This window comes from Anser brachyrhynchus (assembly GCF_964034855.1).
Source record: "Anser brachyrhynchus genome assembly, chromosome: 10".
NCBI lineage: Eukaryota > Metazoa > Chordata > Aves > Anseriformes > Anatidae > Anser > Anser brachyrhynchus.
The window spans coordinates 8,099,234-8,114,331 of record NC_137705.1 but is presented as its reverse complement, the minus strand read 5'-3'; the positions used below and the strand labels follow the sequence as shown (position 1 = coordinate 8,114,331).

Below are 15,098 nucleotides of genomic sequence, written 5' to 3'. Positions count from 1 at the left end.
GAGTGCTCTGTACTTATTATGGGGACTGACATGTCATACCACACAAAGAAGGATCACGTAAGTCTCATTTTCTAGTTTAGTCGGGTTAAAATAAGCCTGAGTATGCATATATAGTAACACATTAAATTAGTTAACAGAAATTAGTCAGTGTTCCTGGAGTCCTTTCAGACAGCTCCCTGTGCACAAACTCAGCGGTAGCAGAGTGGCAAATAGGAAGATTAGAAATTATTGTGAAAAGAATGAGAGCAACAGGAAAAAATCTTTACTCTTCACTTGATCTCCTGGGATCTCAGGACCTTGTAATACCAGCACACCGACCACTGGCTGTCCTGGGAACGATCATGTTCCTTAGTGTGTTGTGAGCTGCTCAGAGCAGTGGCACGGGAAGCTACCAGAGCCCCCTTGGACAACACCAAAATCCTCAGCAGCCCTTTGGGGTGAGAGATTCAGAAGCTGTCTCTTCTTTGTCTGTCTTTTCCTCCCCCCACCTCACTTCCTTTCCTCTCTCTTTCTTCCTTCAGTTTAATGCAAGTCTGGCACAGTGGGCCCAGACACGCTCCCTTCCCAGCACTGCTGTGATCCCCTGACCAGCGAGGCAGGGAAAAGCTGTGCCCTGTGCCACCTGGCAGAAGCGTGCCAGGTGCTGTCGTGGTTGATAACAGCCGCATCTTTGCCTGTTTTCCACAGTAATGAAGTTGCACGTATCAGTCGCAGAAGCTACGTTATCTGTCTGTGCACTTCTTTTCTTTTCGCCGTTACATTTTATCTGCAGAAATGAGGACTCGTCTCCACAGCTCTCGATAATCTCACCTGTTTTTCCAAAGAAGAATGGTTGTCACCACGTTCAATACCAGCCAAAGATTGTCCGTGTAAGAAAAATCCGTTCCCTAACAGAGATGGGGATAAGGCATACGGTGAAACTCAAAGAGTTAATTGGTTATAGTTGAAATTCTGTATTTTTCTGTACTGTTCTTGTGTTTTATCCTATAGCTTTAATGAAAGGCTAGAGAGATGTTTGAATTATTAGTGTTGCCATGGAGTTGAGCAGGCTGGGTTTGCGCTCTCAACTCAAACCAAGTTTGTCTGTTCAGTATTGCAGAAAGACAGGGTCACGTTAACACCTTAGCCTATGACTCTACTTACTCTGTTTTATTAACATGAGGGAGCCAAAACGTTGGATGCCTTTTCCCCTTGACTCACAGGCTGTGTTGCTGGAGGGCAAAATGAGGCTGTGGGTCACTGGTGAATACTGCTGTATGAGCAGGGAAGTTCAACTCCCTCGGGATCAAGTAGATGACATTACAGCTGTTGGATTCGGGTCATACTCACCACCTTTTCTCTAGAGCTATGTGAGCAAGATGCATGCTTTTATTAAGTGAATATGGGGATTATTGAGTAAACACAGGAGTTTCTTATCTAGGCTCTAATTACAAACCTGCAATATTTCTGTCATAAATTGACCTGGAAGACTTCTCTTAGTGAAGCATTAGCATTAGATACTGACAGTGTTTGGAGTGTGCGTGACAGGGGATGCTGTGGAAGGAAACCAGGCACACTGGATTATGGAATGAAGCTAGCCAGGGTAGATGAGGAAAGCTTAAAAAAAAATCAAAACACAAAAACAAAACAACAACAAAAAAAAAACACAACTTGCAACAGAACTTGAGCAGTCTGTCAGACAGAAGACCCTCACCTTCTGCTTTTTGAGGCGTTCTGTACAGGAATCCAGAGGTGATGCCAGGACCCAGTTTAAGAGAAAATGCAATAGGAGTACGGCCTTCAGAACATGCCCCACGCTGTGCTTATTTTGTGCATCTGGTGAGGAGGATCCTATCACTGTGGTTTTGTTGTGTTTGTTTTGAAATGCCCCCAGTATCAAACAATAGCATATCAGTGACTTTCACTAGTTAAGTGAGGAAATTGTTGTTTCCTTAAAACAGGACGTTTTGGAATATCCTCTGGCTATGCACTGTTAGCTGGCTGGTCATGGTCAAGGGTGCGTGGTTAGGGCACCTTTTGTCCCATGGCTTGTTATTGCACAGTAAGGTAACTTCAAAGTTCTCTTTGAGATACCCTTCCGGATGTAATCTCCTTTCAATATCTGAGCGCTCACCTTCTTAACCGTTATTACAATAGTATGAAAGTTTAACATTTAAATCGAGGCTTTAACTTTAATTCTGTTTTTTGAGCCATGGTGTATTTTAAGTAGGCGGTGTTATATTTGAACAGTCTGTTTGGCAGTACCTTGCTGACCAAGGCGGAGGTTTATGCAAGTAGACTTATCTCAGATTTGTCATTCACAATGCACGTTGTTACAAAAAGGTTAAATACAAGAAATATAACTTTTATAGAACATAGGCTATAAACAGACTCTTAAATGAATCAGTGATTTGTAGGTTAATATTTGAAATTTTACCTTCAGTGCCACGCTTTTAATATATTTCAGGCTTCTTGATCCAAAGCTTACTTTATATTCTGAAGGCGTGCAATTGTTTGCTGTAATCTCAAGAGAAGATAAGCATGACATCTGGTTCACACCTGTGGTTTTAGGGATAAGAGCATAGCTGCTTTATGTATTATTCAGGGCACTCTGTTGAAACTGCAAGGAATTTGACTCTTTGAGGCCCTTTGTCCCCAGCTTTTTATACTTGCTAAAAGTAAACATGAAATATAGGAGTCTTCTCTCAGTGGGTGTTGAATAGACTATTTATTCCAACCTATGCCTGCTGCCAGAAGGGAAATTAGTTATGCAGGTTAATTATCAGATTTATGATAAAGACTTCACTTGTGCAACTCCCGTATTTCAAAAGTTCCACTGAGGCATTTCGTGCTGCCGCAGAACAACGCCAGGAGAAGTGAGGGTAATGGTGACACTCGTAGCGGTGTGCCTTTGGAGCACAGGTCGTACCTGTGCTGGTCCCAGGCAGCGGGGCACACTCTGCGTGTTGTGGGATAAGGGAAAGGCTGCCACCATCTTGCATTTTCAGTTTCCATTCATGGTTGCAGGCACAAACCAGCTGTCTGGGCTGCTGAAGACAGCAGTGGCATAAGCAAGAATTAATTTGGTTGGGTGCTTCTAAAGCCAAAGACACCCAAAGTATGGAAAAATGCCAGTAATACTGAAATCAGTAATGCTGTAATACTGAAAGCAGAACTTACATGTTGCCCTTACCAAGGTGAATTGTTCAGATGCGAGATGCTGAGGCTGAAGAGGTGCTTTCTTGAAATACACGTGTGAAGCAGGATGGAAATGTGACTTCTTGGCTTTAGACTTGTGTTTATCATTAAAATGATGAGTAGAGGGAAGGGACGAAGCTGGCACAGAGCCGTGCGAGCAGGGACACGACTGTGCATACCTCCCACAAGGAGTATATACTGGCAACCGTACTGAACGTACACCTGTAAAATGTGAACTCAAATACTCACCAGTAGTGCTGTTGTGTTCATCAGGAGTCTGAAGAACTTGGAGGTGCTTTTCTTTCAAGATCAATGGGCCTTAAAAAAATTGGAAGCGTTAAAGCAAAGAACTCGTTTTGTTCGCATGACGTAAGGTGATGCCACAAGTGAGCAGCAGGTTCAGATGCACCAGGGGAGTCTCAATGTGGCGTCTGCAGGCAGGTACCAGTGTGCGAGTGTGGGAGGTGGTGAGAGCTGGATTTGTGTTTCTGCTTCATAGGCATGGAAGAATAACTCTGACATTTAGCAAAGAATGTGTTTGCAAATGGGTTTGCAGATGTGACAGTGGACAAGGTTTTAAGTTAAAAAGGTTATGCAATTTCTAGAGCTTTAACCTTTCTGTCAGTTTTGCTGCTTGCTTGAATATTTTGCTTCTTGCCTTGCTGAGGTCCAGTTCTTTTTGATTTGCTGCAGTTAATACAGAATCATGTCCTCAACGAGCTGGTGCTAGTCGGATGGTGTACTCCGCTCCTGTGTGCATGTCTGTACACAGTTACCAAGTCAAGGAGCTTGCAAATTTCTTGACACTGCTGTTCAGGAGGTGCAGACTTCACTTTTTACGCAGGTGAAACAGTCAAAGGGGTAAGAAAACAAGCACAAAAACCTGTGCAGCACACAACAAGACTTTAGACTGTGAATACGGAGTTATTACATGCAGGGGTTTCAAAGAGACTGGTGTGTTTAGGTAGGCAGCCTTGAGGGCTGGGAGGGATGGTTAAATTTTAATTCCTCAAGAGATCCTGCATTTTTGAAAGGCTGTAGTGTACCCACTCCTTGTATGTTAAACCCATTTGAGGAACCTGAAGTAAAACACCCCTATTAAAAGCAGTTGCATAGAAAAAATCCCTCTCATGTTAAAACTGGAGGTCCGTGGCAGAGCTAGAGGCATCCCCGCAGCGAGGGGCTGTTCCACCTTCCTCCAGAAATCTGCAAGTCTGCACTGAGACCTCTGATGCTGAGCACCCAGCTTGCTTTGTCAGAAGAAAGCTGTCTTTGGGATTACGATGCTGCCTTAAATAGATGCACATTCCCCAAAATACGGGAAAACCCGTATTATTTTTACCCTCTGTTATGAAGCCCTCCAAGTAAGCCCTTCTCATGAGCTGGTTCTGATGTGATTGCCCATACAGTTCACAGCTCATAAACAAAAATAGCTCTGCGAGTGTGCAGCCCGAAGGATTTCACATCCCCTTGGAGATAGGAATGGCCTTTCGCCCAGCAAAATGCTTCTGAAAACGTGCCCCATCTGCTGCATGGCTTTGAATCCAGAGATGCAACAAAACTATAAATATCTCAAAATTTGTTCTGAGGCATTTTGAAGATCATTAAACCTCATGGAAGAGCTTGCCTTCTCCCATTTAAAAAAAAAATAAAAAGAAAGAAACAAAAACAAAAACAAAACCAAGACCAGCTAAACCACACAGGATGTTCTGAATTCCACAGTACAAAAGGAATAATTCGCGCTAAGATGTGAGCTCTCAGAGGATTGAATACTCACGCTGGTGCATCTTTAAAGTGAATGCTATATGAAATTGTATTGATGACAATTGCTAGGAAGAGCATGCTTTTGTAGGGTTTATTTTTAAAGTGCAGCTCCTTTCTTTTCCCCGACGAGCACCGGAGTGTTTCTGCTGGGAAGTCCCAGCAGTTCTCTCCATTCAGGCAACGCTTCTTTATGTTTAAGAAAGTAAATGGATTCCTTAAAGACAAGCTGAAGTATGGACAGTCTGGGTATTTTGGAGCTTAAAACTGTTTCTTCAGTAGTTTTAGTTCTCTTTATAGGAAGAACATGGGAAACAGATGAAGAGATCTTTAACAGTCTCTGCGGGGTTGAGTTCAGAGCTATTCCGTTCATGCAGTCAGTCCGTCCAGCTTGTTTTTAGTTGCTGTGGCATTTGGTGTTTAGCCACTTCCTAAATTGCCTGTTTCATTTTTTCACCCCCGCCAGCGGCTAAGTACTGGTTCTAATTTTTCCACTCGGACAGTTTTAGAAAGCAGAGTTTGTCTCTCGCTGGAACCGCGGTCTCAGCGTTGCGAGCTCCCGCACAGACGCTCACCGTCTCATTTGGAACCTGCCGCCTTCGTGTTGCGGCTTGACAAAGCTCCTGTGGGTGAGACCCAGAAATCCTCAATAAATAAATCAGAAAGTCTCTGGCGGAGTCGGAGCGTGGCACCAGAGCTAAAGACCAGGGAAAGACCCCAGCAGATCTCCCAGAGCCTGGGGAGAGGCATTGAGGCTCCTTGCAATAAATGTCTGGACTGAACTCCAGCAATGTCAGCTCTGCGCCAGATACGAGCTGTGAAGAAGTTGGTATTGGTTTCCAGAGGCAACATGCTGTCTCCATGAGGTATGCATTTGACCCTCCCTTACTGCAATACCAAGCAAATGAACAACAGCCCCAGAGTTTTCCATCTCCAACACCGCTCCGAACTGGCAGTTGATGCCGGGTGTTTTCCACTTTTTTTGTAATTCTTCCCGTTTATTTCCAGTCTTTCGTATTTTTGTCGATAAAACATCCAGTTAAAGGAGGGATGGGCAATGACCACGGGTTACACATGATGAAGAGGCCCAGGAATGGGCAGTAATTTATTTATCCAAGACAGCAGAAACTCTGTAGCAGTGCAGGAAGGTGACCCTTTGCAATCCAAGGATTAACCAGTAGGTTACTGCTGCTTCTCGAGGCACTAAAAGACCTGGATAGTAGGAAATATTCATACTTCTGCCCAAAGATCAGTATCCTGAGCTGTTTGTCTCTCACGTGTTTTTTATGGGTTGCTTAAACTTTTCAGGAGGGAAGCAGCTTTGCATTTCCAAGGTTTTTCTCACAAGCACGATAGCAACAGCCATAGTGATTGTAAATCACTGTGAAGGTCCTCCCGGAGTCACTCGATTCCAGATCTCTGAACTTTAAGCAAAATACCATATGCCAGGAACCCCCCAGGAGATGTAAGAAGGAGCAGTACTGGGTGGTGTAATCTTTTTATCCTTTTTTTTTTTTTTTTTTTTACGTTTACCTAATTTCCTTGGTTCCCTTCCATCCCTAGGACATGTTGTTTGTGTCCGTTTTACAAGCTGAGCGCCCTGTCGTGCCCTCATCACGCGCGTTTCCAGAAAAAGAACCCCCTAAATCTTGTGAGCCTGTGACGTAGCTCGATACACAGGAATACTTGCACAGGATGGGGATTCTTAAACACATTCGGAACATGAGAAAAGGAAGAAAGGTTTGAAAAAGCTTACTGCTCATTATGCTTTGGTTCTTGTTTACATCTTAGTATTAAAGTGTTAGTATTATAATTTCCTGTGTTTGGAAGGAGGTAAGATAGGAAACGAGGAAGAGGAGCAGAAGTGAGAGGCACTGCATGGTGAGGTAATAACCGCAGCTCTATAATTCAGGGGTCTTGTGTGTTGTGAAAGAGAAGACTCACTGCTGATTTCTTGTTGGTTTTGAATGATTTATAACATTTTACTTGTGGCAGAGTGTTGCAATCTATGTTGTCATGGAAATTCTATTGAATTTATAGTTCCATTTATCCAAAACGATTTTCCAGACTTCATTTCATGGTGAATCACATGGCTGTTACTGGGAGTACAAAGCAATTGCAAAAAAGTTTCATGTTATGGAAAGCATAAACACCGAAACCGTTATTTTCATATTATGGAAATACAAATGAATGCAACATACAGCTTTTTAGCATCAAATATGCCTTCATTGTGTAATGACTCAGTGTACATACGTGAGAGTGGATTTTCTTGTTTCGGACAGAAACGGGCCTAAGGGGTATTTATTTCTGGAAGGAGAAATCAGGGAAGTTTCTGGCTTGCCAGCGTACTCCTCTCTTAACATGCAGAGCCCAACACGCAGGATACTGAGTCATATGGCCGTGATCCAGCGCTGCATTTAAGCACATGGCAATCCCACCAGCACCGTGCTGATGGGCCCGTCCTGCTGGGCTGCTGCTGGACCCCTCCCAGGTTTAAATGCTGCTCGGAGCGAGGGGCAGTGTGTGCAACAAGTGCCCACTTCCAGGATGAAAAAGACTGTGAAATCGCTTAATCTCAACTTTTTACGTAACATAGATGCACCTCCTGTGTTGTTTGTGCATAATGAAGCAATAATTAATGCTTAATGTTGAAAAAGATTGAATGGAAATGTATCATACTTCTAAGGCATGCGAATGTCTAAATGGAGTTAAATTCTGTTATTTCACTGGTATGATCTTTGCTCTTCCTGTTGTTTCAACTCCTTTAATTTTTTCAGCCCAGCATTGTATTCATTATCAAGCTGCAATTATTTTAGGGCGAAGACCTTGTCTGACTCTTTGTTTTGCAATTTACCCAGCACGCTTTTAGACACTGTAAAATACTAAGTTATGACATTCAAAATACATCTCTGTACCTGCCTAACTGTAGTTAAAAATTCACTGATGAATAATAGACTAGGCAGGAAAAACATGCCATTATCTGCTCCTGTTCAACTTTATCTTTTAAAAAGAATGTAGTATACTCTATTTTATTACATCAAACTCTAGTAGGAGAACTGGAAAACATCACGATTTGCTTTCCCTCCATCCCTCTGCCTTTTCTAAGCAGATTTAGAATATGTTATAAATGATAAGTTTTGTATTTTTTTTAAAGAGAATATAATGAGAAGCCAAACATCAGACTTTATTGCTCCAGCGTACATCTCATACTCTAGTAAACATGCTGACTGCAGGACAGTTATTCTGAATTTTCAGTGCTGCACTGAAGATTACATTATATCTGTAGAAATTTTTTATTCCAGTCAAATGGATCACGTCATCTACTTCGCTAGAAATCTATGCACATATTTAAAGCAGAAATAAGTTACATACGGGCTTTCAATTAAGAAAAATCATGTATGATTCATAATCCTAGCACAGGATTTGTTTTTGTGTAAGAGGTTTTAAATCCAGCTGTAGAAGTGGCTGAGAATAATTTATTCTTACAATATAAGCAGCAGAGGTACTAATTAACAATTAGTATATTCAGTGATTAACTCCATCGTTTAAAGCAAACATTTCAAAATTTTTGTTTCACCACTCTGCAAAGATTTGCAGTCTACCTGCTATGCCTGTGTGTTTTCTTTTCTGAAAATACTCTGCCTCTAAAGCAGTACATAGTAAACCACATAGCTGTTGCCTCTGTGTCTTGCTGCCTGATTCATCAAAAAATTGGCTGGCCTATAAAACCTTTTTTTTTTTTTTTTTTTTTAGCTTTAAATTGCATGGTAGTCCTTGGATAGCTGGAAGGAAATGAGCGGAAAGCTAATTCTGATGATCTTTTCCCTTCCACCAGAATTCCTGATACTATTGAATATTCTGTACTCCACATCTGTGACAGCACAATGAGCCTTTGTTCATTTTTTAATCTAAAGAGAAATCTGCTGTGGGAGGTTGCACAGGGTGATAGCAGCCCAATTTAAAAGTCTCAATTATTTATTTTTAAAATACTTGGCATCTGTCTATGGAAAATGTACTTGCTTGGTTTCCAGTCTCTTAGAATTGCTTTGAACTCGCTCAGATCTTCTGGGATCTATCAAATGCTCATTGTGGCTTTTCTCTCATAAGTGCTGAATGAGTTTACCCATGATAGCCTGTATTGGATGTAAACTTTCTGTCTTTGTAATGGGGTAATAAGAGCAACAAGATGTCATGCACGGGAATGGTGATTTCTGTCTGGAGGCCTGTCCTGCCAAGCAGAGAAGGAGCATCTGAGCAGCGAGCCAGAGCTTTTCTTTCTTTTCTTTTTTTTGTGGATAGGTCGTGGGGAGAAGTCATTCATTCGGAGTGTGCTCGGTTTTTGCAAGCCAGTGGTGGCTGATAGAGGGCGTTTAGTTATTCGGAAGCAATTGCACTTCAGAAATCAGAACTGCTCTCTGGTGGGCAACATTCCTCAGTAACACACGTGCGTTTTGGACAGCCTGTCCTTACGAGATTGGGGTGGTGGCAGTCCAGTGTCTCATCCAAATCTCTTAAGCACAGAGCAGGGCCTGACTTTTAGCCAGGTAGTTACCTGGGGAACAGCAGATTTCTGCAGAGTTTGGAAGAACGGGGATGAAGAGAGGTGTTTCTGCAGAGAGTGGGTTGACCCAAGCAGGAGAGGATTGCCTGCCCCATGGCACGGTGCAGGGGTGGAGGTAGTTGATAGGAGCATGGTGGCAAAGATGCTCCAGGCTGGGAAACTATTCAAGAGTTGGATGTATGGTTTATATACATCTGTGAAAGAGTTATCACCCTGCACAAAAGCCTGCAGTGCTTGGAAACAGTAACAGCTGAGCATCTTTCTGGACAGAGGAGAGTAGAAAACAAGACATGGTTTTATAGGGTGACTGCAATTATTTGCTGGGTTATGGCAAAGTGAGGGTTTTCTTTCTAATCCTCTGTTTTAAGGCACTTGTGACGTTCTGAAGATTTTCCCCTTCAGTGAGATTTTTTCAGGCTTAATCTTTGCTGTACAGCAAATCTCTCTCAAGTTTGAGTGAAAACAATTCTACTCTTCTAAAATGTGAAGAGTGTCAAAGCATAACGTTTTTCCATTAAAAGCACACTCTTGCCCTCTCCTTCCTTGCCTTGGTGAAGCTCTGGAGCTGCAGTCATTGGTAAAATTTCAGGATTGCAAGAGTCATCCTGCAACAAAAGCACCTTTGTGTCTCTGGTGAAGGTTTGTTTCGGGTTAGCCTTATCACAATGCTGAAAATTTCAGGTTGCTTGGACACTACATTTTTTCTTCTAATAGATCTTTACAAGGTACATGCAAGCACACCGCTGTGTTGCACATCTGAGATTAAGAAAGTCCATGTAAGCCTTTCCTGGCCTCGTTAGGTGTAGCAGGGTGGATGTGAAAGACTTATAAATCTAATATTGTGCCATAGAGAACAGGGCTCTTTGCCCTCTGGGACCCATGCCACTGGGAAGGCTATTTGGAGCACCAGCAGCAGAGATGTGGGGAACAGAACGTTCTCATTGCAGACAGTTAGTGTCACACTATAGAAACTACAAAGGCTTTTTCAGACTTTGCCGTGGCTAGGGGATTCAGAGCCTTTAAAATATATATATATATACATAATTTTGGAAAATAGAAGCTATTGTAAAATCACACGCAGAAATGTACAAAACAATGGTTTATGGTGCTGAAGTCAGGCAGTGACAGAATTTGGGTTGGATATGCAAGCTTGGATGGTCCTCCATTGTGTGTTTCACAAATAACATATCATAATAAGCTCCAAATTTTCTTTAGCTTGAATGCCCCTTCGTTGCATTCTATACTGCTGCTTTTTATGTACCAAGCAGAGACAGTAGAAGTAATTTATATGCAAAGTGCACCATACATTGTATATACTAATTATATAATAAGGAGTAATAATGAAAATTCTGCGGCATGTTTAGGCCACTTAAGTAAGCAGTGAAATTAATTTTATGGCTAACTGTCTTATTCCTGATTTGTACTTAAAGAACATTATGCCATCCATAGAAAATGCTAACCAAAATGTCAGCCTATAAATGCATGCAAGATGATACGTATTATGTAGAAAAGAACAAAAATAGGCTTACGTTTTATTGTAAATTGTGGGAAAACAGATGAGACAGTGTTATCGCAGAAAACAATATGTGATCACATAATTAGAAAATTGTCATAATAGTAATGCTCAATGGTGTCCAGGTGTGGTTTCACGAGCAGCCTGAATCAGGCAGCTTTGAGGATGTCACTTTACCATCTTCTTAACATTGTTTTTGCAGTGCATGCGTGTGTAAATTATATAATAGCAATTCCTGGGAGATTCCACTCCTAAAATGTTCCTTCCAGCTGTATGAACACATAAGGAAGCTACTGTATGACAGATGATGATAATTTTTCATACAAGACAGTTCCCCTTGACTTGATGGATGCAGAGAGAGGAACCACGCTCTCTGGAAAAACACCAGGGAGCGGTGGGAAAATGTTTCAATGTGTATGGTAATCAAGGCAGAGTATGGTTCTTGATTAGTCTCTGAAATTGCACTGCTGAGACGACGGATCTGAATTAAGCGCTTTTTTACCAAAGCCCTTTGCACTGCTATCCAAAAGTGTATTGTAAAAATTAATTTCCTTAAAATGCCGTGAGCAAAATTGATCCAAAATGATTTTGGCATATGCTGAACTCACTCAGTGATACCTTTCTTCATAAACTCCTGTGAGGACTATATATTGAAGTATTTTATATAAGGTATACCTAATTTTAGACTTTATTTTAAAGGGGAGTAAAATGCAATTTGCAAGTGTTTTGTGAGCTTTTGTCTGTGCTGGCTAAATTGACGTTTAAGCAATTCCACCTGAAACAAACTGTTTCTAATTTCTACATCAATGAATGACTGTACCTCAGCCTACATTTGTTCAAAGCACGCGTTAGAACCTGGAGGCACCACCAACTTTGTGAGATATTGCCAGCATCTCTGTGTGTGCTGCAAATACGCTGGGAATAGGAAGGCCAAAATAGGGGGGAGAAAATTGCTTTCCAATTTTGTGAAGCTAGAGTGAATGCCAGACTCTTTTTTGTGTGTGTGTGAGCTATTTGGAATGTAGTCTTATTTTATCCTTCTGCTGGAAAAGTACCTCCACTTCTGAAGAGCCTGATCTTCATTTTGGCCATTTCTCCATATGACGATGTTTTATTAGATATATAGGTACTTTGCCAGTATTGTACATTACAGCCAATATATAGGGCCAGGAGCCTGGGATTCAGTAAAAATTAGTAGGAGCATATTTGAGAGAGATGCAAGGGTATTATCTCGTCTTCCCATACACAACATTTCAGAATATGGGAAAAATACTTGTTTCTTTGGGAATGGAGAGATTGATCTACTCTGAGAAGAAGCACTGTGTTGGGATGGGAAACAGAAGTGGGAGCTCAACTCCTGTGGTAAATGGATTGAGAACCATAAAGGAAAATATGAGCAGCAGTGCACATGGCCTCTTTAAGTTGCACTATTCATGGCATGTCTGTAGTAAAGTGGAATTGCTCAGCAGCAGAGGGTACGAAGGAAGCTATTTCTTGGTCCTTCTATATTTATGTACCTAGCACATCTGCTGTTTTGGGGTGATCATTGTTCTCATCTATGTGTAACACGGGTGTTTCACTTTGTGTTTGCTTAATAATTAATATTTATTATTTGTCCTAAAATGACATCAAAACATCCATATTTTTTCTCACTTATACTTTTCACCGAGCGCTAAAGCTTTGGAAATAAAAGTCATGAAATTTAACTGAAGTCAGGAAGAAGTCTGACCCTAACTGATAGTCCTGAATATCAGAGGCTCATGAAAATGCATTGCTACAGAAACACGCTTTTATCTTACAAATTGCTTTAGGAGTAAAGGAATAACTCTAAACATTGAAATTGCTTTCAGAAATTCTCTATGTTTTTTGAGATAAATATGTCTAGTACATGTTGCAGAGCAGGAGATGAGCCTGCAATGAACAAAGAAATGAAGAGATCCTGGCAAAAAAGCACAAAGTTTACCATCTAAACAGACTGGTCATACTGTTTATCCTTCGGTTTGCTATTAAAATGCATTGCGTTGACTCTGTTCCCTGGTTACTGTCCCAGTAGGACAGTCATGCCATTAATCAAGATCCTAGTTAAACAATATTGTTCAGCAGAATTCCTTTACCTTAGGTTCATAACACTGGATTTGAATACAGTGTGTACGCACTACCTCATTTGAAAGCTGTGTGAATCAACACTTATGTGATTGTGTTGTTGTTTTTAATTTTTACAGATGCAGATTTACTTCTACAATCCTGATGACTTTGACAGTTTTGGAACAGCAGTTCTAGAAAACAGGGTAGTAGGAGCCATGGCCGTGTTTTTTCAAGTAAGTTTAAACAAGGTCTACGTACATAAACCAAAGCTTTCACCAAGTACTAATTATTTCATTGAATTGTTTCAAGCTTAATGGATGCATCTGTTTTCTTGTTCCCACCTGTCTAAGTGAATAATATTTCATATTGTCTATGTGTGATTTAAAATGTAAATAAGTATATTTAGAAATGTAATGAAAAATTTTGCCTCAATTGTTTTGATGTGATAGCTGCTTTACAGATGTGGATTGGAGAAAACATTTATCATGGAACTTCACCGCTGAAGTACGTTGCGTGGGTCCCCGGAATACTAACAGGGATGTGAACTGGTTCTGCTTAGAGAAAACTTAAAATTCAAACATAGCTTGGGAGAAAATTAATCAATAAGTTTCATCAATCTTATCTGTAGCAGCTTCTTCTAAATTGTCATAGTAACAAGTTCTTGAGCATACCAGGTTTCCAAATGAGTGAATTTATGCATTCACTTTTTTAAAATGCTTCCTCACGAGTGTGAACGCTCAGCTAGCTCATTTGTTGGTTCAGCATGCTCGAGGACTGCAGCACGGGTTAGAGACTGCTGTTCGCGACGGCTGGCAGGTCAAGTCACGTGGCAGTGGTGTTCAGCAGCGTGGGCTTTTTGTCATGTTTTATCAGAAATGGAGTTTTTCCTTACTGACTCGAGGGTGAACAGAATGGAGTGAGAGCAGCTCCATCCCACCAAGCTGTCAGAAACTGTGAGAGGTAGCTAATGAAGATTTTGAAGTAACTCAAGGTGTTGCTCTTTCAAAAGAGGGGAGGGAAGAACAAGGAAAAATGCTGGTCCTCTGTGAGGTTTAGCAAGAGATTTTACTGTGGAAGAAAATGATCTCACTGTTATCTTTGTGAAGGCAGATAAAAAAGAATATACAAGTACCCATATGTAAATACCTCCCTCTTTTCCTTATGATGTTAGAGTGACAAGCCTGACTCTCCTGCTTAAATTAAATAAGGTTGTCTTTTTCTATGTCACTGATTTTGATCAAATGCTTTGATAAGGAGAAAAGGACAGATCCTTGTATTGCATAAATTGCTGTAACTCTGCTGACATCAGGCTAGTGGAAGTAGGCATGTTAAATTCATCATTGCTGAATTCCGCGCACTTCTGTGGCGTTTCGTGTTAGAGTAAAGTTGGTGGAGCTGCGATAATTTGCAGTGGCATAGCAGGATGTTTCTCCAGACTTCCTAATCTTGCTGTGCTGTGGGAAGGATTGGGCAATTGAATTTGGCCTTACGTGACAGAAGTTTAGAAGTAGAACAACCAGAGTCACCGTTAGGTGGTTTATGCCATGATGGAAAGCTGCACGTTGTATGTGCGCAGTGTCAGAAGGAGCATGTGTTATGTCATGGTGTGCAATGCACGTTGTGGGATAGCGTGTCTGGAATTTAACTGCCCAAATTTAATTGCAATTTGTTGCCCGAATAAGCTTCACATAAGCTATTTGAAGCACAGCCCCATGTCACACCATTTCCTAGTCCACATGTAACATGCCAAATAAAACAGGTTTTAGAGGATCTTAAAATTGTAGTGAGAATGTTATATATTCCCCACGTGCAAATCCAGGTGCTGTGCTTACTATGAGTCCCACTTTGCACAACTCCAAGGGAGCCATTAAACTCACTAAAAATAACCTAAAATAGTCAGTAATGCTGTAAAAAAACATCTTTGATTATAAGAGACCTCAAACTCTTTAAGACAACAACTGAGTGCTGTGGTCTCCTGAAGGACACAGAAATCTATACTTT

General features: G+C 41.2%; 1 protein-coding gene across 4 annotated transcripts in view; it reads left to right on the top strand.

The window, feature by feature from the left end:
* PTPRG (protein tyrosine phosphatase receptor type G) overlaps positions 1 to 15,098 on the top strand; it is a 410,991-nt gene that overhangs the window by 256,760 nt on the left and 139,133 nt on the right. For all 4 annotated transcript variants that reach the window (XM_080606410.1, XM_080606411.1, XM_080606412.1 and 1 more), the window contains one exon: positions 13,235 to 13,330. In XM_080606410.1, coding sequence (XP_080462536.1) covers positions 13,235 to 13,330 — 96 coding nt within the window. The remainder of the gene's footprint in view (positions 1 to 13,234; positions 13,331 to 15,098) is intronic.